This window comes from Heteronotia binoei, chromosome 13, assembly GCF_032191835.1.
Source record: "Heteronotia binoei isolate CCM8104 ecotype False Entrance Well chromosome 13, APGP_CSIRO_Hbin_v1, whole genome shotgun sequence".
Taxonomy (NCBI): domain Eukaryota; kingdom Metazoa; phylum Chordata; class Lepidosauria; order Squamata; family Gekkonidae; genus Heteronotia; species Heteronotia binoei.
Window position 1 is genome coordinate 7,250,574 of NC_083235.1, and position 24,371 is coordinate 7,274,944.

General features: G+C 50.9%; 1 protein-coding gene across 1 annotated transcript; it reads left to right on the forward strand.

The window, feature by feature from the left end:
* EIF3G (eukaryotic translation initiation factor 3 subunit G) lies at positions 1-22,374 on the forward strand. The gene is made up of 11 exons (XM_060251910.1): positions 1-163; positions 4,162-4,211; positions 5,823-5,915; positions 7,155-7,243; positions 9,517-9,576; positions 11,372-11,476; positions 14,746-14,935; positions 15,032-15,139; positions 17,225-17,361; positions 21,011-21,117; positions 22,267-22,374. Exons 1-11 carry the CDS (start codon positions 144-146, stop codon positions 22,280-22,282), a joined length of 975 nt encoding a protein of 324 aa, XP_060107893.1. The 5' UTR covers positions 1-143; the 3' UTR covers positions 22,283-22,374.
* The last annotated feature ends 1,997 nt before the right edge of the window (positions 22,375-24,371 follow it).

The following is a 24,371-nucleotide window of genomic DNA, read 5'->3' on the forward strand; positions in this document are numbered from 1 at the left end:
GCCGTCCCGCGCACGGTTGCGCTTTTTTTCCCAGGATCCCTCGCGGCTCCGGAAGTCGTCCGGCCTGCTGGGCGTGGGAGAGGAGGCCGCGTTGGAGGCCTGCGCTTTCCTGCTGGGGCCGGGGCTGCTGCGGCTTGGCGACGATGCCGACCGGGGACTACGAGTGAGGAGAGGGACGGGGAGGGACGGAGAACGTGGGAATGGGGCGCGGGTGGGGAGGACACGTGTCCACATGGGCTAGGGTTGCCAATCCCCAGGTGGGAGCAGGAGATCCCTCCGGTTTGGAGGCCCTCCCCCCGCTTCAGGGTCGTCGAAAGCGGGGCAGCGGGGGGAATGTCTGCTGGACACTCCATGATTCCCTAGGGAGACTGATTCCCATAGGGTATAATGGAGAATTGATCCACGGGTGCCTGGGGCTCCGGGGGGCTGTTTTTTGAGACAGAGGCACCAAATTTTCAGCATAGCATCCGGTGACTCTCCTTCAAATATCCCCCAAGTTTGCAAAAGATTGGACCAGGGAGTCCAGTTCTTTGAGCCCCCAAAGAAGGTGCCCCTAGCCATTATTTCCAATGGAAGGAAGGCATGCAAATTAAAAACGAGACCGATTCCCATATTTTTTATTTTATTTCATTCGATTGATATCCCGCCCTACCTCACCAAAGCGGGTAGGGTATAATAAATGGAGAATTGATCGGCAGGTATCTGGGACTCGGGGGGGGGGGGTGCTGTTTTGTGAGGTAGAGGTGCCAATTTGCAGCAGAGCGTCCAGCGCCTTTTCCTAAAACACCTTCCAAGTTTCAAAAAGATTGGAAAAGGAGGTCCAGTTCTATGAGCCCCCAAAGAAGGTGCTCCTATGCTTCATTATTTCCAATGGAGGGAAGGCAATGAAGAGGTGTGCTGTCCCTTTAAGTGTGATGGTCAGAACTCCCTTTGGAGCTCAGTTATGCTTGTCACAGCCTTGCTCCTGGCTCCACCCCTAAAGTCTCCCAGCTCCACCCCCAAAATCCCCAGATGTTTGTTGAATTGGACTTGGCAACCCCTAACCTGCAGTACTGCAGTCGGAGCCTCTGCTCACGACCTGACTTCGATCCCAGCAGAAGCTGGATTCAGGTAGCCGGCTCGAGGTTGACTCAACCTTCCATCCTTCCGAGGTCGGTAAAATGAGTACCCAGCTTGCTGGAGGGAAAGCGTAGATGACTGGGGAAGGCAATGGCAAACTACCCGGTAAAAAGTATGCAGTGAAAAGGTTGTGAAAGCAACGTCACCCCAGAGTCAGAAACGACTTGTGCTTGGGGTCAGGGGACCTTTCCTTTAACCTGGGCAGATGGGGGAGGGGAATGGGGGACTGGGTTAGAGGAACCGCACTGGAGGGAGGGGGGAGGTTCCGGGGGAATCTGACCTGGGAAATGTTCCAAGTTTCAATAAATAATGGCAATATTTAAGTCAGGTTAGCCAATTTGGAGGAGTATTCTCAAAAGGAAGGTAAATGGATATTTCCAAGCCTGGGTTGCATAGGGTTGCCAACCTCCAGGTGGGGGAAAACATAGAAGAGTGTGAAAAATTGAGGTGCAAAGAACAAATACAACTTGTGTAACACAGCTTAATACAAGGATTACGCTCTTCACAAACATATCAGTGCTTAATTGCACTCTGCAATATGTTGAGTATTTATGTTAACGGCCAGATTTAAACAGCCATTACTTCTGCATGAAATAGGCAAAGTTTGCAGTATACTTGACCAACAAAGTCAACAGTTATCAAAGATTTCAGGTTTTCACGGCTGGTAACATCATCAGGGTTTGTAGACTCTTTCGGGCTCAAGTGCCGTGTTCTACTGGAGAAAGTTTTCCTTCCAGACGTTTCGTTCTCAGCTGCGGAGAACATCCTCAGTGGCGTTGCAGCTGGAGCAGGCGCTCTGACCTTCTTGACTCAATGCACAGCAGCCAAGAAGGTCAGAGCGCCTGCTCCGGCTGCAACGCCACCGAGGATGTTTTCCGCAGCTGAGAACGAAACGTCTGGAAGGAAAACTTTCTCCAGTAGATCACGTTACTTGAGCCTGAAAGATTCTACAAACTCTAAAGTCAACAGTCCTTGAATTAAGCGTAGGTTTAGAAGAATGAATCAAAGGTTGTTTTTCTGTTGGTTGCATACAGAAGTAATTGCTGTTTAAACCTGGCAAACTTTGCATGTTTTTCTTAGAAGTCTTGTTCAAAAGTTGATTGTGGTGTTTTCCCTTTAAACGCCGTTAACATAAATACTCAATGGAGAGCCAGTTTGGTGTAGTGGTTAAGTGCGCGGACTCTTATCTGGGAGAACCGAGTTTGATTCCCCACTCCTCCACTTGCACCTGCTAGCATGGCCTTGGGTTAGCCATAGCTCTGGCAGAGGTTGTCCTTGAAAGGGCAGCTGCTGTGAGAGCCCTCTCCAGCCCCACCCACCTCACAGGGTGTCTGTTGTGGGGGAGGAAGGTAAAGGAGATTGTGAGCCGCTCTGAGACTCTTCGGAGTGGAGGGCGGGATATAAATCCAATATCTTCTTCTTATCTTCAATATATTGCAGAAGCCAAAGATCCATTTGACTGGAGGGTGGATCCTATGGCGTTGTACCCTAATGAGGCCTCTCTCCTGTCCTCAGACTCCACCCCCAAACATCCAGGAATTTCCCAAACCAAAGTTGGAGACCCTGGTGTAAAAGCATGGTTTTGACTTTATTGATTTAAAAATTCCTGTTTGGGGCTTTTTTGCCACGAGCCACCAAAACGGCTTACAATTTTTTTTGTATTACTGATATTGTGTCTTTCTCACTGGAAGTCAGGAAATGAGGCAGTCAACACAACCAGCATGACGGGACATTCAGTAAACAGTGAATTGCCTTTGGGTTGTAGAACCAGCCACAAGTCTGAAAAACACAACGGAAGCAAAGGAAGCGGAACATTAAACGATACAAATATTATACAACAGGATCCAGCCCACGCGAGCTATACTCAGTAGTACAGACCACAACCCCCATATGTAACAAAATATTTTAACCCACTCCCCCAAAATACTCCTCGCTGAAGCAACTCAAAACAGAGCTTGCACACATACAAAGACATAAACACCATTTTTTTTAATTAGCCGCTCTTATCAGGATTGACTGCGGCACAAGAGCCCCGACAACTATAGCCAAACAGGTTGTATTTACACACGCGGGGTGAAGATATTTCCATAGCGTTAGAAAACGTTCTGTGTTGGAAAACTTTTCACCCCACATCACTGGGCGGAAGGAGTGAAGCGAGGCCTTGTTGGGCTGGAAGGGAGAGCCTGCAAACGAGTGGAAGAGCAGGATGGCCTAGTCCTTCCTGAGGCACTCAGGTCGTGGCTGGCCCGCTGTCTGGCAGCTGACTGCTCATGTGACTGAAAGTGCCTCTGAGCAAAAGCCAGTCTTCTGTATAGAGAAGGCCATTGTATCAAGACGAGCCGTTCTTTCAGGGTGGTTCTTTATAGATGATATGATAAATTTATTGTCATTGTTCTCAAAAAAGGAAAATGAGAGCAACGAAATGAGGTGCTCTTCCACAAACATACCAACACATCAGCACTAAAGAAAAGACATATACATAAACCATTTAAATACATCTAAAACAAATAACCATTCATGACCCTACATTTAGCCTACATCTAAAACAAATAACCATTCATAGCCCTGCATTTAGCCTAACCACAGCACTTGGATAGAAGCTGCCCTTAAATCTATTTGTCTTAGCCTTCAACACTCTATATCGTCTGCCCGACGGTAAGATCTCAAATAGCAAGTGGCCCGGATGTGAAGGGTCCTTTAAGATCATTTGTATCTTCCTTTTACATCCCATATTATACAGATCCACCAATGAGGGGAGAGAGCATCCACAAATCTTCTGTGCTCTTACCATCACTCTTTGGAGCACCCTTCTCTCTGCTTCTGTGCAGCTCCCAAACCACGCGCAGAGGCTATAAGATATAATGCTCTCAATGGAACTTATGTTTAACTGTATAGGTTTCCCCTCCCATTACGTGGGCTCGCTGCAGAAGGAACCAAGTGGTAAACAGCTAGCGAGGGCTTGCAAAGAGCATCTTCTGGGATATGGGGATTCAGAAGAGAGGCGTCTGAGAACAGATCCTTAATCTCTTGCCTCTATTTCAGCTCCAAGCCCAGTTGGGCAGACCAAGTGGAAGAAGAAGGAGGAGACGATGGTGAGGAATTGCTTTCGTTGGCAAAACGTGTGGATGCGGAAAGCTACAGGATGACCACAGAGCTCCTATCCCCCGCCCCCATTTCCTGTAAAAACTCTTCAGAAAAATAACATCGCTTTGGTGGCCCCTGCCCACCACAGTGTGGGTCTTACTATCTCTCACTCATCTTCCCCAGTGTATCGTTAGGTCACCCCTCTTCTTCACTGCGCTTGGGCTGTTCTCTGGGAGAGCTAAGGCTCCGCTCCCCATTGCAGCCATTTTATGAGAGCCTGTGTCAGAATTCCAAAGATACCCACACTGGAAAGAATTGGGGGTCCCTGATATATATGCAGTCTTCTCCGAAAATATATGAAAAAAAAGAAATGCATGGCACTAAATAGAAGACCGTAGAGTCTCAGAGCAGCTTACAATCTCCTTTATCTTCTTTCCTCACAACAGACACCCTTTTAAGTGGCTGGGGCTGAGAGAGCTCTGAGAGAAGCTGCCCTTTCAGGGACAGCTGCGAGAGCTGTGGCTGACCCAAGGCCATTCCAGCAGCTGCAAGTGGAGGAATGGGGAAGTTCTCCCAAATAAGAGTCCGCACATTTAATCACTACACCAGGGGGAGGCCAATGGTAGTTCTCCAGATTTTTTTTTTTTTGCCTACAACTCCCATCAACCCCAGCCATTGGCCATGCTGACTGGGGCTGATGGGAGTTGTAGGCAAAAAAAGTCTGATCAGCAATGCACCTTGCTAGAGTGGCAGCTGCACAGAATCTGGCAACTGTATCCGAGGTTCAGGGCCTGAAAGGAGGCCTGCCAGTGCCCCAGTCTTCCCAGGGCTTTTTGGAAGATAGATGTAGTAAATAGACACCGTGAGATCATTAGAGAGCCAGTTTGGTGTAGTGGTGAAGTGTGCGGTCTCTTATCTGGGAGAACCGGGTTTGATTCCCCACTCCTCCACTTGAACCTGCTAGCATGGCCTTGGGTCAGCCAGAGCTCTCGCAGAGGTTGTCCTTGAAAGGGCAGCTTCTGGGAGAGCTCTCTCAGCCCCACCCACCTCACAGGGTGTCTGTTGTGGGGGAGGAAGGGAAAGGAGATTGTGAGCCGCTCTGAGCCTCTTTGGAGTGGAGGGCGGGATATAAATCCACTATCTTCTTCATTACAGAAGGAATAGTATAGCGATGTGCTTCATTTTTCCAAGCTAAAGACCCCGAACCTCTTTAACCTTTCTTCATAGGGAAAGTGTTCCATCCCCTTCATCATTTTTGTGGCCCTTTCGTGCACCTTTTCCAATGCTGTAATGCAGGGGTGGCCAAGAGTACCTCTCCAGGTGTTTGGGTTTTTTTGCCTACAACTCCCATCAGCCCCAGCCATTGGCCATGCTGGCTGGGGCTGATGGGAGTTGTAGGCAGGAAAAAAAAAAAAAGGTCCGGAGAGCTACCCTCGGCCACCCCTGTTGTAATGTGTTTTTGGAGGTGCAGTGACCAGAACTGCAGTGGCCTCCCTCGGCAGCTAGGAATACTGTTTGCACCTTTCCCTGATTTGTGAAAGGACAGCGAAGCATTTTTCTAAACCGTGGCCTCCTTTATTAGAGTCCCGCTGCTGATGCGCCTTTGCTTCCCCCCACAGACAAAAGCATCACCAGCGAACTACTGAAAGACATTCCCCTGAGTGGGGTGCTTAGCGCGGAACGAGCCGCTGAGCCGGAGCTGGTGAAAGGAGGTAAGAACCGACCGTCTAGCTCAAGGGTGGCCATGCTGGGGCTCTTTCACACATACGGTGTGGCTCTCAAAGCCCTTAGCAGCCAGCTTGGAGAAGGCCTTTCTCTCTTTAAATCACGTTGCCAAGCCAGCCGGCAGTTTGAAGAATGGATTTAAAGTTGCTTCCCTGCCTCCCTTCCCTGGCCTCCCTCCCTCCCTCGAACCTCTGATGTTCCTGTCTTGTGGCTCTCAAACATCTGGCATTTATTTATTTATTTATTATTTGAAGATTTCAGGTTTTCATGGCTGGTAATATCATTAGGGTTTGTAGAATCTTTCGGGCTCAAGTGCCGTGTTCTACTGGAGAAAGTTTTCCTTCCAGACGTTTCGTTCTCAGCTGCGGAGAACATCCTCAGTGGCGTTGCAGCCGGAGCAGGCGCTCAGACCTTCTTGGCTGCTGTGCATTGAGTGCAGCCACTGAGGATGTTCTCCATAGCTGAGAACGAAACGTCTGGAAGGAAAACTTTCTCCAGTAGAACACGGCACTTGATCCCGAAAGATTCTACAATCCCTAATATTATTTATTTGTTCGATTTATATCCCGCCCTACCCCACCAAAGCGGGCTCAGGCGGCTTACAATACAGAATGCTAACAGCAAATCAGTTTAAAATACATTAATGATTATACAATAAAATACATTAAAATACATAAAACTCGCATCAATATACTATGCTATGCTACCTCTTCCTTAAGTCAACTCTTCAAGTATTCCAGCGTTCAATATTCTGATGTTCATAAGTTTAAATATTCAGGCATCCCGGTATCGGTCAGTTGTATGCCAACCGGAAGAGGGCTGTTTTACAGGCCCTGCGGAACTGTTCAAGGTTCCGCAGGGCCCTCACCTCCTCCGGGAGCTGGTTCCACCAACGGGGCTGCAATCGAAAAGGCCCTGTCTCTGGTCGCTTTCAGACGGGCCTCCTTTGGCCCAGGGATTATAAGGAGGTTCTGAGACCCCGATCTCAGCACTCTCTGGGGAACATGTGGGGAGAGACGGTCCCTAAGGTAGGCAGGTCCCGGGCCATAAAGGGCTTTAAAGGTCATAACCAGCACCTTGTACCGAACTCGGTATTCTATGCAGTTCTTAAATTAAGCAAGTTTGGCCACCCCTGGTCTAGCTGGGTTTATATCTTGGGAAGGGGCTGGATCCTGGGGGTGGCAGAGCCCATCATCATCCTCTCTTTCTTCTTTCTTCATTCACAGAACCCCTCCCCTCCCCCAAGGAGCTGATCAACGGCAATATCAAAACAGTGACCGAATACAGGGAAGAGGAGGATGGGCACAAGGTGAAAGTGAGTGATCCGTCTTTCTTTGCCACACAGCTGACTTCTGTCCCGGTTTGAAGCTGCTGGTCCCGCCAGCTTCCCGCTCTCGTCTTTCAGACAGAGGGAGGCAGTCTCCGCAAACAGGAATGGGTTTTGGGTGGACCATTGAGGGGTGACAGGAGCCCCGTGGCGCAGAGTGGTCAAGCTGCAGCACTGCAGTCTGAGCTCTGTGTTCGTGTCCTGAGTTGGATCCCAGTGGAAGCTGGGTTCAGGTAGCTGGCTCCAGGTTGACTCAGCCTTCCATCCTTCTGAGGTCGGTAAAACGAGGACCCAGCTTGCTGGGGGGAAAGTGTCAAAGACTGGGGAAGGCAATGGCAAACCACCCCGTCAAAAGTGTGCCGTGAAAACGTTATGAAAGCAACGTCACCCCAGAGTCGGAAATGACTGGTGCTTGCACAGGGGACCTTTCCCTTCCCTTTCCCTTCCTGCCTGCCTTCCTTCTTTCCTGTGCAGAGTGTTAAAGCTGCAGTACTGCAGTCGGAGGCCTCTCCTCACGACCTTAGTTCGATCCCTGGCGGAAGCTGGGTTTTTAGGTCACCGGCTCCCGGTTGACTCAGCCTTCCATCCTTCCGAGGTCGGTAAAATGAGGACCCAGCTTGCTGGGGGGAAAGCGTAGAGGACTGGGGAAGGCAATGGCAAACCACCCCATAAAAAGTCTGCCGTGAAAACGTCATGAAAGCAACGTCACCCCAGAGTCAGAAACGACTGGTGCTTGCACAGGGGGGCTACCTTTTTTACCTTTACTAGAGGTGTGACTGGGCCCGTAAGGACCACCATCAGATAAAAAGTAACTAGAAAACCAAAAATGAGCTAAATTGCCTGATGGTCATGATCCCACCTATTAATTTATTTAATTAATTTATTTATTTAATTGTTGATTTCTATTCTGCCCTTTCCCACGAGCAGGCTCCGGGCGGATAGCGACAATTATAAACGACAAACCAAAGCCATAAAATACAATAAAACAAACAGCGTATATAGCAATTCTTTGAGTAGCACCACAGTGTCGTTTGTAACTGTTTTTAACATGGTTTACGTTTATCGGTCTGTAATTCTTGGTTGATTCTTAGCTGCCCTGAGTCCGCTTGTGGAGAGGGCGGGATTTAAATCCAAAGTAAATAAATAAAATAAACCCTTAGACTGGCAGCTGGTCTCCAGGGTCTTAGACAGGGGTCTTCCACATCGCTGGGAATTAAACCTTTAACTGGAGAATGCACATTTAACTGGAGACACTGGGGATTGAACTTGGGACCTTCTGCATGCCAAGCAGAGGCTCGGCCACTGAGCCAGGGTCTCGGATCAAGGTCTTTCCCATCACCTCCTGCCTGGTCCTTTTAACTGGAGATGCCGGGGATTGAACCTGGGACTTCTGCATGCCAAGCAGAGGCTCTGCCACTGAGCCAGGGTCTCAGGCCAAGGTCTTTCCCATCACCTCCTGCCTGGTCCTTTTAATTGGAGATGCAGGGGATTGAACCTGGGACCTTCTGCATGCCAAGCAGAGGCTCTGCCACTGAGCCAGGGTCTCAGGACAAGGTCTTTCCCATCCCCTCCTGCCTGGTCCTAACTGGAGACGCTGGGGATTGAACCTGGGACCTTCTGCATGCCAAGCAGAGGCTCTGCCACTGAGCCAGGGTCTCAGGTGAAGGTCTTTCCCATCCCCTCCTGCCTGGTCCTAACTGGAGACGCTGGGGATTGAACCTGGGACCTTCTGCATGCCAAGCAGAGGCTCTGCCACTGAGCCAGGGTCTCAGGTCAAGGTCTTTCCCATCCCCTCCTGCCTGGTCCTAACTGGAGACGCTGGGGATTGAACCTGGGACCTTCTGCATGCCAAGCAGAGGCTCTGCCACTGAGCCAGGGTCTCAGGTGAAGGTCTTTCCCATCCCCTCCTGCCTGGTCCTAACTGGAGACGCTGGGGATTGAACCTGGGACCTTCTGCATGCCAAGCAGAGGCTCTGCCACTGAGCCAGGGTCTCAGGTCAAGGTCTTTCCCATCCCCTCCTGCCTGGTCCTAACTGGAGACGCTGGGGATTGAACCTGGGACCTTCTGCATGCCAAGCAGAGGCTCTGCCACTGAGCCAGGGTCTCAGGTCAAGGTCTTTCCCATCCCCTCCTGCCTGGTCCTAACTGGAGACGCTGGGGATTGAACCTGGGACCTTCTGCACGTCATGCATGCGCTATAGCACAGAGCCCCAGCTCCTCTCCAGAACACAGTGTGACCAACTTTTTGCTGCATTTGGCAGATTATTCGCACATTTCGGATTGAGACCCGGAAGGCGTCCAAGGCCGTGGCGAGGCGAAAGGTGAGTAAGGAAGTGAGGATGGCACCTTCTCCCCTACCCCCAAAAATTCAAGGATCTTGTTTACATAATTTCAACCCCACCTAAACTTAGAGTACCATGGAAAGCTTAGAAAACACGAAGTGCACACAAACACACACGAAGCTGCCTTGTATGAAATCAGACCTTGGTCCTACTCTGACTGTCAGCTACTCTCCAGAGTCTCAGGTCAAGGTCTTTTCCATCCCCTCCTGCCTGGTCCTTTCAGCTGGAGATGTTGGGGATTGAACCTGGGACTTTCGGCATGCCAAGCAGAGGCTCTACCACTGAGCCAGGATCTCAGGTCAAGGTCTTTCCCATCCCCTCCTGCCTGGTCCTTTTAACTGGAGATGCCAGGGATTGAACCTGGGACTTTCTGCATGCTAAACAGAGGCTCTCTGACCACTGAGCCAGGATCTCAGGTCAGGGTCTTTCCCATCCCCTCCTGCCTGGTCCTTCTAACTGGAGATGCCAGGGATTGAACCTGCGACCTTCTGCATGCCAAGCAGAGGCTCTGCCACTGAGCCAGGGTCTCAGGTCAGGGTCTTTCCCATCCCCTCCTGCCTGGTCCTTCTAACTGGAGATGCCAGGGATTGAACCTGCGACCTTCTGCATGCCGAGCAGAGGCTCTGCCACTGAGCCAGGGTCTCAGGTCAGGGTCTTTCCCATCCCCTCCTGCCTGGTCATTTTTACTGGAGATGCTGAGGATTGAACCTGGGACCTTCTGCATGCCAATCAGAGGCTCTGCCACTAAGCCATGGCCCCTCCCCTTTTAGTAATAAACGTGATTTTGCTTTATACTGAATTAGTCTCTAATAACTTGATCTGCCAAGATTGGCAGCTATTCTCCAGGGTCTTAGACAGAGGTCCTTCGCATCACTTCCTGCCGTATCTTTTCAAGTGGAAATGCCAGGGATTAAACCCAGGGCCTTCTGAGCATTAAGCAGAAGCTCTTCCGCTGTGCCATATTCCCTCTCCATGCCAGTTTGCTGTCATGGGGTTTGATAGGAAGTCTTGTATGCTTCCATTAATGTGAAGCCTTTCTGTTGCTTTCGTACACTGTGGGGGACTGGAGCTCTTAAGAATCCGTATAGACCAGGGGTGTCAAACATGCAGCCCGGGGGCCCAGTCAGGCCCCCAGAGGGCTCCTATCAGGCCCCTGAGCAACTGGCTCTCGTCTGCTTCCTTCTCCCTCTCTCTCGCTTCCTTCTACATCACAACTTGCATTTGCCAGACTTGGTCAATTGCACAGGAGCTACAGAGCAAAGCCTCGGTTTTCTCCATTGGTTGAAGCTCCTCCTGTGTGTGTGTGGGGGGGGAGGGATAGTATTTCTCAATTGCACAGCAGATGAACCGATCCTCTCTCCTTTCTATTGGCTGAGGCTCCTCCCCCTCCTGGTCCCCTGGGGAAGGATGGAAAGAGCCAGAGCTTCCTTTGCCGCGTTCGCACAGGAGAGATACAAAGAAAGCACCTTGAAGACCAAGCGCTAAATTTATATCCCTGCGACACACATGGCCCGACCCGGCAAGAGCTCATTTATGTCAGATCCGGCCCACGCAACAAATGATTTCGACACCCCTGGTGTAGACTGTGACATTGTCTTGGCAGCTTTTTTAAATTCCTGTTTATTTTTCAAAGGAGCACCTCCTTTGCGCTTATCTCCGTTGAGTTCCTGAGCAACTCGCTCTGCGTTTGAGATCTACTGACCTCCGTCTAGCCTGTCGGTGATCGCAAGTGAAACCGGAGGCTTGACTTCCTTTCTTCTGTTCCGTCCCTTAGAACTGGAAGAAGTTCGGCAACTCGGAATATGACGCTCCGGGCCCAAACGTGGCCACGACCACCGTGAGCGATGACGTCTTCATGACTTTCATTACCAGCAAGGAGGTGAGTACCGGAGCAGTAGGGAAGGGACGGTGGCTCAGTGGTAGAGCATCTGCTTGGGTAGCAGAAGGTCCCAGGTTCAATCCCTGGCATCTCCAAAAAAAGGTCCAGGCAAATAGGTGTGAAAAACCTCAGCTGGAGACCCTGGAGAGCCGCTGCCAGTCTGAGAAGACAATACTGGCTTTGATGGACCCAGGGTCTGATTCAGTAGAAGGCAGCTTCATATGTTCATCTAGTGTTGATCCAAAACATCAGAACAAAGCTTTATTCTGGCTATAAGCTTGTGTGTGTGCCTGCCCACTTCTTCAGAGAACAGCAAAACAGAAGAGGAGGGTGTTGCGTGTTTTGTTGTTGCTGCTTTGTATTTTGTGGGTCTGCCCTATCTTCCTGCAGATTTAAACGCACAAGATGAGAATGCCAAAAAGCCCATAGACGTAAAGTGCTTTGAATGAAATATACTTAAAAAAAAAAAAAACAACCTCAGGACTTCTAGCAAACTTAACCAAATGTGGTCCTGAATAAAACTGTCTTCAGCTCCTTTGTAAAGGTCAAAAGCGAAAGCTAGGCGCGCCTCCTTAGGGAGGTTCTTCCGTAATCATGGGGCTGACAGTGAAAAGGCCTTGTCTAGTGTGCCCGCCAAATGAGCTTGTTTGAGAGGTGATACGATCACCATCTTCAAGTGCTTGAAGGGCTGTCATCTAGAGCGGGGTGGTCAACGGTAGCTCTCCAGATGTTTTTTGCCTACAACTCCCATCAGCCCCAGCCAGCATGGCAAATGGCTGGGGCTGATGGGAGTTGTCGGCAAAAAACATCGGGAGAGCTACCGTTGGCCACCCCTGATCTAGAGGATGGGGCAGAATTGTTTTCTGTTGCCCCAGAAGGTAGGACCAAAGCCAATGGGTTGAAATTGAATCAGAAGAGTTTCTGGCTCAAAAACAGGAAGAACTTCCTGACCGTTAGAGCAGTTCCTCAGTGGAACAGGCTTCCTCCTTGGGAGGTGGTGGGCTCTCCTTCCTTGGAGGTTTTGAAACAAAGGCTAGATGGCCACCTGACAGCAATGAGGATCCTGCGAATTTAAAAAGGTAAAGGTAGTCCCCTGTGCAAGCATCAGTCATTTCTGACTCTGGGGTGACGTCGCTTTCACGTTTTCACGGCAGACTTTTTACGGGGTGGTTTGCCATTGCCTTCCCCACTCATCTCCACTTTCCCCCCAGCAAGCTGAGGACTCATTTTACCCACCTCGGAAGGATGGAAGGCTGAGTCATCCTCAAGCCGGCTAGCTGAGCCAGCTTCCACCGGGGATCAAACTCAGGTCGTGAGCAGAGGGCTCCGACTGCAGGACTGCAGCTTTACTACTCTGTGCCACGGGGCTCTGTGAATTTAGGGGGAGGGATTTGTGAGTTTCCTGCAGTTCCCTGGAGGTTCCTTCCAACTCTATGATTCTGTGATTAGTGAGAGGATCAGAAGGGCCCTTCGCTATTTTTTGAATTCCTGGACAGAGACGTGTGGGTAAACGTGGTCCTTCAGATGCCCTGGTTCCAAGCCACATAGGATTTTGAAGGTCAAAACCAACGTCTTTAATTGGGCTCGGGAGCAGATTGGCCATCACTGTGATTGTTGTGTTTTTGTATTGGGGGGCAGAGGCCAAGCGCTCTGGTTGCTTTCCATCCCTTTGGAAGCACGTTGCCTCACCTAGCCGGGGCCCTCGCTAAAGCTTGGCTATGTGACCCTTGGGTTGCTGGAGAGCCAGTTTGGTGTAGTGGTGAAGTGTGCGGACTCTTATCTGGGAGAACCGGGTTTGATTCCCCACTCCTCCATTTGCAGCTGCTGGAATGGCCTCGAGTCAGCCATACCTCTCGTAGGAGCTGTCCTTGAAAGGGCAGCTTCTGTCAGAGCTCTCTCAGCCCCACCTACCTCACAGGGTTTGATTCCCCAATCCTCCACTTGCAGCTGCTGGAATGGCCTTGGGTCAGCCATAGCTATCACAGGAGTTGTCCTTGAAAGAGCAGCTTCTGGGAGAATGAAGGGTGGGATATCAATCCAATATCTTCTTAGAGAACGAAGGGTGGGATATCAATCCAATATCTTCTTAGAGAACCAGTTTGGTATAGTGGTTAAGTGTGCGGACTCTTATCTGGGAGAACTGGATTTGATTTCCCACTCCTCCACTTGCACCAACTAGCATGGCCTTAGGTCAGCCATAGCTCTGGCAGAGGTTGTCCTTGAAAGGGCAGCTGCTGTGAGAGCCCCCTCCAGGGTGTCTGTTGTGGGGGAGGAAGGTAAAGGAGATTGTGAGCCGCTCTGAGACTCATCGGAGTGGAGGACGGGATATAAATCCAATATCTTCTTCTTCTTCTCTCTCAGCCCCACCCACTTCACAGGGTGTCTGTTGTGGGGGAAGAAGATGAAGGCGACTAAGCTGCTCTGAGATTCAGAATGAAGGGTGGGATATCAATCCAATATCTTCTTAGAGAACCAGTTTGGTGTAGTGGTTAAGTGTGTGAACTCTTATCTGGGAGAACCAGATTTGATACTCCTCCACTTGCAGCTGCTGGAATTGCCTTGGGTCAGCCATAGCTCTCGCAGAGCTATCCTTGAAAGAGCAGTTTCTGTCAGAGCTCTCTCAGCCCCACCCACCTCACAGGGTGTCTATTGTGGGGAAAGAAGGTAAAGGAGATTGTAAGCTGCTCTGGAACTCTGAGATTCGGAGTGGATGGCAGGGTATAAATCCAATACCTTCTTCTTGAAGAGCCAGTTTGGTGTAGTGGTTAAGTGTGTGGATTCTTATCTGGGAGAACCGGATTTGATTCCCCACTCCTCCACTTGCAGCTGCTGGAATGGCCTTGGGTCAGCCATAGGTCTCGCAGAGCTGTCTTTGAAAGAGCAGCTTCTGTCAGAGCTCTCTCAGCCCCACCCACCTCACAGGGTGTCTATTGTGGGGAAAGAAGATAAAGGCGACTTCTTGAAGAGCCAGCTTGGTGTAGTGGTTAAGTGTGTGGACTCTTATCTGGGAGAGCCAGATTTGATACTCCTCCACTTGCAGCTGCCGGAATGGCCTTGGGTCAGCCATATCTCTGGCAGAGGTCGTCCTTGAAAGGGCAGCTGCTGTGAGGGGCCTCTCAGCCCCACCCACCTCCCGGGGTGTCTGTTTTGGGGGGAGAAGATAAAGGAGACCGTAAGCCGCTCTGAGACTCTGATTCAAAGAGAAGGGCAGGGTATAAACCTGCAACCTTCTTCTTTCAGTTGCTCACTTAATCGTATCTTTTTGTCAGGACTTGAACTGCCAAGAGGAGGAAGACCCCATGAACAAGCTGAAAGGGGGGAAGATCGTGTCCTGCCGTATCTGCAAGGGCGACCACTGGACCACTCGCTGCCCTTACAAAGACACTCTGGGCCCCATGCAGAAGGAGCTGGCGGAGCAGCTGGGGCTGTCCACAGGCGAGAAGGAGAAGGTGCCAGGAGGTGAGCAGGGGCGGGGGGACCACCGAAGGGCCCACAGATGGGGAAGAAGCTGGGGCTTGGCCCCCCTCTCTAAAGCAGCCCCTCTTGTTCCTGCAGAACCCGAGCCAGTCCAAGCCCAGCAGAGCAAGACCGGGAAATATGTGCCTCCCAGCCTGAGGGATGGAGCCAGCCGCAGAGGGGAGTCCATGCAGCCCAACCGGAGAGGTAGGTGGCGTCCAGGCGGAAGCTCCAGACAACTGTTGCCATTGGTGGCCAGCAGTTTGGGCCCATTTCTTTGCACTGTGCATGCTTTGCTTTGCTTGGAAACTTAACCTAAGAGAAGCCATGTTGGATCAGGCCAGTGGCCTTTCCAGTCTAACACTCTGTGTCACACAGTAGTGAAAACCCAGGGGCCGTCAGGAGGCCCACCAGCGGGGACGGAACTCCAGAAGCCCTCCCACTCTTGCCCCCCAACCACCAAGAATACAAACCAGCACTGCCTCAGACATAAAAACATAAGAGAAGGCATCTTGGATCAAGGCAGGGGCCCCTCCAGTCCAACACTCTGTGTCACACATTGGCCAAAAAACCCAGGTGCCATCAGGAGGTCCATCAGAGGGGCCAGGACACCAGAAGCCCTCCCACTGTGCCCCCCAAAGCACCAAGAAGACAGAGCATCACTTGCCCCAGACAGAGAGTTCCAGCCAGTGTTCCCGCTAAGCTGAGTTAGAGTGAGCTAGCTCATAGATTTTTAGCCTCCAGCTCCTAGATGACTGGGGAAGGCCATGGCAAACCACCGCGTAAAAAGTCTGCCGTGGAAATGTTGTGAAAGCAACGTCACCCCAGAGTCGGAAACGACTGGTGCTTGCACAGGGGACCTTTCCTTTTTCCTTTCACTCTGAGTGGAGCCCCGTGGCGCAGAGTGGTAAAGCTGCAGTACTGCAATCCTCAGCTCTGCTCACAACCTGAGTTCAATCCCCGGCGGAAGCTGGGTTTTCAGGTAGCCAGCTGGAGGTTGACTCAGCCTTCCATCCTTCCGATGTCGCTCAAATGAGTCCCCAGCTTGCTGCGGGGGGAGTGTCATGACCAGGGAAGGCAATGGCAAACCACCCCGTAAAAAGTCTGCCGTGAAAACGTTGTGAAAGCAACGTCACCCCAGAGTCGGAAATGATTGGTGCTTTCACAAGGGACCTTTCCCTTCCTTTCACAGATTTTTGTCTTAGCTCAGGAAGGATGACCCCGAGAACACAATACATTATGCAGTAGCTCACAATTTTAATGCCAAGAGCTCACAAAGTAGAATTTTTGCTCACAAGACTCCGCAGCTTAGAGGGAACATTGGTTCCAACAATACACTGTGGCTAGTAGCCACTGATGGACCTCTGCTCCACATACTTATCCATTCCCCTCTTGAAGCTGGCTATGCTTGTAGCCGCCACCACCTCCTGTGGCAGCAAATTCCTTGTGTTAATCATTGTTTGAGTGAAGAAGGATTTCCGTTCATCCGTTCTAACCCGACTGCTCAGCAATTTGCCGCACAGTGGCGAAAACCCAGGGGCCACCAGGAGGCCCACCAGCAGGGCCAGAACTCCAGAAGCCCTCCCACTCTTGCCCCCCAAGCGTCAAGAAGACCAGAGCATCACTGCCCCAAACAGAAGTGTTTAATCTGTATCTTGTTGCTGAAAGCCCCTGATGGACCTCTGCTCCATATTTTTATCTAAACCCCTCTTGAAGGTGGCTATGCTTGTGGCCGCCACCACCTCCTGCGGCAGTGAATTCTACGTGTTAACCCTCCTTTGGGTGAAGAAGGACTTCCTTTTATCCGATCTAACGTGACTGCTCAGCAGTTTCATGGAGCACCCACGAGTTCTCATATTGTGAGAAAGGGAGAAAAGGACTTCTTTCTCTACTTTCTCTGTCCCAGGCATAATCTGGAAGTGAGGTCATCGTGGTGGTTGATGCTGTGGGATTGACCCTAAACTCTATGGCAGGGGTCCCTGATATGATGCCCACCAACATCTTTTCTGGCACTTGCCAAGTGGTCTTAAGAAAGTGGGTGGTTCCAGGTGGGGCTTTTGCTCAGCAAGGCTTCTGATTGGCCACTGGAGATCTGATTTGACTATGCAGATTTTTAAATACACCTTGCTTTGGCAGCAGCTCAGCTAGGGGTTGCCAGCTTCCAGGTATGGCCTGGGGATCTCCTGCTTTAACATTAGATCTCCAGACGACAGAGAGTTCCCGTGGCATCTAATGCCATGCCTTCGTCGTGACCCTTTGGGTGAAGCTGGTCTCTCTTCTCCTCCCCCTTAGCGGATGACAACGCCACCATCCGGGTCACCAACCTCTCCGAGGACACCCGAGAGACCGACCTGCAGGAGCTCTTCCGCCCTTTTGGGTCCATCTCCCGCATCTACTTGGCCAAGGACAAAACCACCGGCCAGTCCAAGGTGAGGGTGGGCGGGTTGCTCATGGGGCCGGGAGCATGCTGGAGGCGAGACCAAGGACAGGCAAATCTTTTCCCGTCATTGCTATTGCACGGGTACACGAAGCTGCCTTCCGCTGCAGCGGTCCCCAGCCTTTTTGGGGTCCCCACTTGCAACTGCTGGAGAGCCAGTTTGGTGTAGTGGTGAAGTGCGCGGACTCTTATCTGGGAGAACTGGCTTTGATTCCCCGCTCCTCCACTTGCACCTGCTGGAATGGCCTTGGGTCAGCCATAGCTCTGGCAGAGGTTGTCCTTGAAAGGGCAACTTCTGGGAGAGCTCTCTCAGCCCAACCCACCTCACAGGGTGTCTGTTGTGGGGGAGGAAGGGAAAGGAGATTGTGAGCCGCTCTGAGACTCTTCGGAGTGGAGGGCGGGATATAAATCCAATATCCTCATCTACCTCACTGGGTGTCTGTTGTGGGGGAGGAAGGGAAAGGAGATTGTGAGCCGCTCTGAGACTCTTTGGAGTGGAGGGCGGGATATAAATCCAATATCCTCATCTACCCCACAGGGTGTCTGTTGTGGGGATGGAAGATAAAGGAGATTGTGAGCCGCTCTGAGACTCTTCGGAGTGGAGGGCGGGATATAAATCCAATATCTTCATCTACCCCACAGGGTGTCTGTTGTGGGGGAGGAAGGTGAAGGAGATTGTGAGCCGCTCTGAGACTCTTCGGAGTGGAGGGCAGGATATAAATCCAATATCTTCATCATCTTTTTTAATTTTTATTTTCCAAACTGAGTTTATTTGCTGTATGTCCATCCACTGATTTATGAAATTCAAATATCAGTATGAACCTGACATATAATAGTAACATTAAGTAGCGGCGTTGATAATATAGCCACCCTATTAAATCGGGACTGACGTGACCTTCCCACCAGTTCTTTTTAAATCAGTTAATATTGGTTTAATGCACTCAAATGAAAAAACAAGTTGTAAATGTGAGCGACTGTAATCAAAGTACCCTATTGCAGGGGTGGCCGACGGTAGCTCTCCAGATGTTTTTTGCCTACAACTCCCATCAGCCCCAGCTAGCATGGCCGATGGGTGGGGCTGATTGGAATTGTAGGCAAAAACTTCTGGAGAGCTACCGTCAGCCACCCCTGGGATATCCATTCATTAAAAATTCTACCTCTTTCCTGTCTGGGACTGGGGTGGCAAATGGAAGAATGGATCTGAAGAGGAGCTTTCTGGCTTTTCCAGAAACATATCTCACTCAAAGAGAACCGTTCCCACCACCCCACCCCCCACCCCACACACACATTCAGCATTATACCCCAAGGGTGGCCAAAGGTAGCTTTCCAGATGTTTTTTGCCTACAATTCCCATCAGCCCCAGCCAGCATGGCAAGAAACATTTGGAGAGCTACCATTGGCCTCCCCTGCTAAATTGCATTAAATGCAGCATAAAAGTAATACTCAATTAGGTCTCTTCAAAACACCTTACAAAAGTTATATGGAGCATATGACCCTAATCGTACGCTAACAGACTTACATCTACAGGTACACACCTAAATGTGCGTTCAATAAAATATTCAAATATAAATTATGAAATAAAAACATTACTAACCAGTTCCGTGGAAGACAATTTTTGCACGGACCGGGGGTGGGAGGGGTAGGGATGGTTTTGAGATGATACAACTGTGCACTTTGTTTCTATTAGCTTGGTGTGGTGGTGAAGTGTGCAGATTCTTACCTGGGAGAACCAGGTTTGATTCCCCACTCCTCCACTTACACCTGCTGGAATGGTCTTGGGTCAGCCATCTGGCAGAGGTTGTCCTTGAAAGGGCAGCTGCTGTGAGAGCCCTCTCAGCCCCGCCCACCTCACAGGGTGTCTGTTGTGGGGGAGGAAGGGAAAGGAGATTGTAGGCTGCTCTGAGACTCTGTCCTTGAAAGGGCAGCTGCTGTGAGAGCCCTCTCAGCCCCACCCACCTCACAGGGTTTGATTTCCCACTCCTCCACTTGCAGCTGCTGGAATGGCCTTGGGTCAGCCATAGCTCTCGCAGGAGTTGTCCTTGAAAGAGCAGCTTCTGGGCGAGCTCTCTCAGCTCCACCCACCTCACAGGGTCTCTGTTGTGGGGGAGGAAGGGAAAGAAGATTGTAGGCCGCTCTGAGACTCTGAAATTCAGAGTGGAGGGCAGGATATAAATCCAATGTTGTCGTCTTATTATTATTATTACTATGTTGTAATATATAGTGAAATAATTATACAACTCACGTCCCGGTTGCTAACAGGCCACGGAACGGTACTGGTCCACGGCCCGGGGGTTGGGGACCCCTGATCTACTGGATCAGACTCAGTATTGTCTGCTTAGACCAGGGGTGTCAAACTCATTTGTTGTGAGGGCTGGATCTGACATAAATGAGACCTTGTTGGGCCGGGCCATGTTAGGCTGAGCTGTATGTGTACCTAGTTAAGATTAGGTAGCAGAGATATAAACTTTATAAAGGACACAGACCATCACAATTAAAGATTTTTTAAAAAATAAAATAAAACATACTTAAAAGATTAGCACTTGTTGATCTTAAAGGTGCTTTGTATTTCTCCCATGGGATCCAGGGAACTGAGCAAAGGAAGCTCTGGCTCTTTCCCTCCCTCTCCAGAGGACCAGGAGGTGGGAGGAGCCTCAGCCAATAGAAGGAAGAGAGGCTTGTCTCACTAGCTCTGCTGCACGATTGAGAGAGCCTAGCAAAGCAAGCTATTCCTCCCCCTTTCTCCCCAAGGGAGGAGCCTCAGCCAATGGAAAAAATAGAGGCTTTGCTCGGTAGCTCCTGTGCTATTGAGCAAGCCTTGCAAAGCAAGCTGTTATGCAGAAGGAAGCAAGAGAGAGGGAGAAGGAAGCAGATGACGGCCAGTCGCTTGGGGGCCTGATAGGAGCCCTCTGGGGGCCTGATTAAGCCCCCAGGCTGCATGTTTGACACCCCTGACTTAGACTGACAGCTGCTCTCCAGGGTGTAAAGCAGAGAAATACTGAGACAAGCCTCTCTTCCTTCTATTGGCTGAGGCTCCTCCCACCTCCTGGTCCTCTGGAGAGGGAGGGAAAGAGCTAACTGGAGATGCTGGGGATTGAACCTGGGAGATCTTCTGGATGCTGAGCAGAGGCTCTGCCACTGAGCCAGAGTCTCAGGTCAAGGTCTTTCCCATCACCTCCTGCCTGGTCCTTTTAACTGGAGATGCCGGGGATTGAACCTGGGACCTTCTGCATGCCAAGCGGAGGCTCTGCCACTGAGCCAGGGTCTTGGGTCAAGGTCTTTTCTAACACCTCCTGCCTGGTCCTTTTGACTGGAGATGCTGGGGATTGAACCTGGGACCTTCTGCATGCCAAGCAGAGGCTCCACCACTGAGCCAGGGTCTCAGGTCAAGGTCTTTTCTATCACCTCCTGCCTGGTCCTTTTGACTGGAGATGCTGGGGATTGAACCTGGGACCTTCGGCATGCCAAGCAGAGGCTCTGCCACTGAGCCAGAGTCTCAGGTCAAGGCCTTTCTTACCACCTCCTGCCTCATCCTTTGAACTGGGGATTCCAGGGATTGAACTCGGGACCTTCTGCATGCCGAGCGGAGGCTCTTGAGCCCACTTTCAGCCCCTCCCTCACCTTCTCTCTCTCTTCCATTCCAGGGCTTTGCCTTCATCAGCTTCCACCGCCGCGAGGACGCTGCCAGGGCTATTGCCGGGGTGTCTGGCTTTGGCTACGATCACCTGATCCTAAATGTGGAATGGGCCAAGTAAGTGGCATTTGGAGGGGGAGGGGATGGGAGGAGCTCCCAGAGGAAACCAGGAGCCCCTGCCTCCAGATGTTGGAACAGTCTCTAGCCTTGCAACAGTGGGGCGTGTTTCCTGCAGACAGAAAGAAGAAGAGAAGAGATTGGATTCATATCCTGCCCTTCACTAGCCAAAGGAGTCTCAGAGCGGCTTATACAAATCTCCTTTCCCTTCCCCTCCCCACAGCAGAGGTGGGTGGGGCTGCTGTGTGTTTGAGAGAGCATGGCAAAACAAACTCTCCCTCCCCCCTTCCTCCCCAAGGGAGGAGCCTCAGCCAGTTGAGAAAATAAGAGGCTTTGCTCTGTAGCTCCTGTGTGATTGAGCAAGCCTGGAAAAGCACGCTGTGATGCAGAAGGAAGCGAGAGAGAGGGAGAGAAGGAAGCAAGAGAGAGTCAATGGAGAATAAGAGGCTTTGCTCTGTAGCTCCTGTGCGATTGAGGAAGCCTGGCAAAGCAAGCTCTCCCTCCCCCCTTCCTCCCTAAGAGAGGAACGTCAGCAAATGGAGAAAATAAGAGGCTTTGCTCTGTAGCTCCTATGCAATTGAGCAAGCCTGGCAAAGCAAGCTGTGATGCAGAAGGAAGCAAGAGAGAGGGAGAGAAGGAAGCGAGAGAGAGTCAATGGAGAAAATAAGAGGCTTTGCTCTGTAGCTCCTGTGCGATTGAGCAAGCCTGGCAAAGCAAGCTCTCCCTCCCCCCTTCCTCCCTAAGAGAGGAACATCAGCCAATGGAGAAAATAAGAGGCTTTGCTCTGTAGCTCCTATGCAATTGAGCAAGCCTGGCAAAGCAAGCTGTGATGCAGAAGGAAGCGAGAGAGAGGGAGAGAAGGAAGCGAGAGAGAGGAAGAGTGGAGAACGTCAATCAATGGAGAAAATAAGAGGCTTTGCTCTGTAGCTCCTGTGCGATTGAGCAAGCCTTGCAAAGCACGCTGCGTTGCAGAAGGAAGCGAGAGAGAGGGAGAAGGAAGCAGATGACAGCCAGTTCCTAGGGGGCCAGATTCTGCCCCCAGGCCACTTGTTTGACACCCCTGCTCTAGGTTTTTCCCCAAGACCTTACGTTGATCACCAGATCTCCCAGCAAGTGCAGACGCCTAACAGTTCTCTTCTTCCCTTCCAGGCCTTCCACCAACTGAAACCTGCCGCCTCGCACCGTCCCTCGGCAATAATGGCTTCCTCCCGTTCTGACCAGAGGTGTCGGGCGATAATAAAGGTTCAGCTCACTCTCTTCCTGTGGTGTCTCCTTCCGTCCAATCAGGCTTGTCGTGGGAGGGAGTTGCCCAACGGCCCTTGGGAGGTGGCCTGCTTCCGTTTCCATGGTGAATTTTGACCCGGTCCTGCTGGGCTATTTTTATGCGTCACGTGATCTCTTTCAAGAAACACCGCTCCTATCTGCTGTTCCTAGAACGGAATTAGGAATCTGAGAATTAGCTGACGTCCTTCACACAGAGAGTTCCGGGATCGGGTTTGCTTCGTTCAGCGTTCGCAGCTGGTTTCTCAATCTCGGGACTTTCTTGTCAGTAACGCAGCCCATAGTACAGTGATGCTTCGGCAACCACCTGTGCAGTCTTGAGGGATAAACTAGGCATCCTGGGTTCCATTCTAACCATGCCTGCGTGCAGTTCTTCTGGATCAAAAGGACCCAGGTGCATAAGAAGTGATAGGAACCAGGATGGCTTCTGTGCTAATTAATTCTTGCACAGTAGTGTGTGCAGAATAGCCAGGAGATCCTATGATTGTCTGGCAGCCAGAAGGTCTAGCTCTTTTAGCGTTATGCACCACTAGGTGGCGAGCTAAACTTTTTAAAATACATATACAGAAAAGAATGGCAATACCAAAAAATACCAAGAAGACTGCAGATTTATACCTTGCCCTTCTCCCTGAATCATAGACTCAGAGCGGCTTACAATATTCTATATCTTCTCCCCCCACAACAGACACCCTGTGAGGTGGGTGGGGCTGGAGAGGGCTCTCACAGCAGCTGCCCTTTCAAGGACAACTGCAAGAGCTATGGCTGACCCAAGGCCATTCCAGCAGGTGCAAGTGGAGGAGTGGGGAATGAAACCCGGTTCGCCCAGATAAGAGAGCTCTGGCTGCCCCTAGGCCATTCCAGCAGGTGGAAGTGGAGGAGTGGGGAATCAAACCCGGTTCTCCCAGATAAGAGAGCTCTGGCTGACCCAAGGCCATTCCAGCAGGTGCAATTGGAGGAGGGGGGAATCAAACCCGGTTCTTCCAGATAAGAGAGCTCTGACTGACCCAAGGCCATTTCAGCAGGTGCAATTGGAGGAGGGGGGAATCAAACCCGGTTCTCCCAGATAAGAGAGCTCTGGCTGACCCAAGGCCATTTCAGCAGGTGCAATTGGAGGAGGGGGGAATCAAACCCGGTTCTCCCAGATAAGAGAGCTCTGGCTGACCCAAGGCCATTTCAGCAGGTGCAATTGGAGGAGGGGGGAATCAAACCCGGTTCTCCCAGATAAGAGAGCTCTGGCTGACCCAAGGCCATTCCAGCAGGTGCAAGCAGAGGAGTGGGGAATCAAACCCGGTTCTCCCAGATAAGGCTCCGCGCACTTAACCATTACACCAAACCGGCTCTCCGGAGAAGCGATAGGCACCAGGATGTCTTCTGTGCTAATTAATTCTCATAAGGCAGTGTGTATAGTATAGCCAGCAGATCCTAAGATTGTCCAGAAGCCAGGAGTTGTAGCTCTTTCAGTGTTATGCACCACTAGGTGGCGAGCTAGACTTGTTTTTAAGGCAAGAGACATTTCAGAGGCGGTTTGCCGTAACAGCCCTGGTATTCCTTGGAGGTTGCCCATCCGAATACTAGACAAAGCAGTCCCTGCCTAGCTTCCAAGATTGGGCTAGCCTGGGCTAGACATTTCAGGACATTTCTGCGCTGCTGTCGACCTAATGAATTGGAGGACACATCAAAACATCCCTCTTGTTTAGGAGGGGTTTTCTCACAAAAGGCCAAAATCTGCCTTCTACAAAACCAGACTGTCTGTCAAGGTCAGAATTGTCTACTCAGACTGGCAGCAGTTCTCCAAGGTCTCAGGCACAGAAAGGTCTTTCCCATCATATCCTCCTCGTCCTTTGAACCTTTCGGGGCCTCGGCGGGGAGGGCGGGGTATAAATAAAAATTTATTATTATTATAAGATGCCAGGGATTGAACCTGGGGCCTTCTGCATGTCAAGCAGAGGCTCTGCCACTGAGCCAGGGTCTCA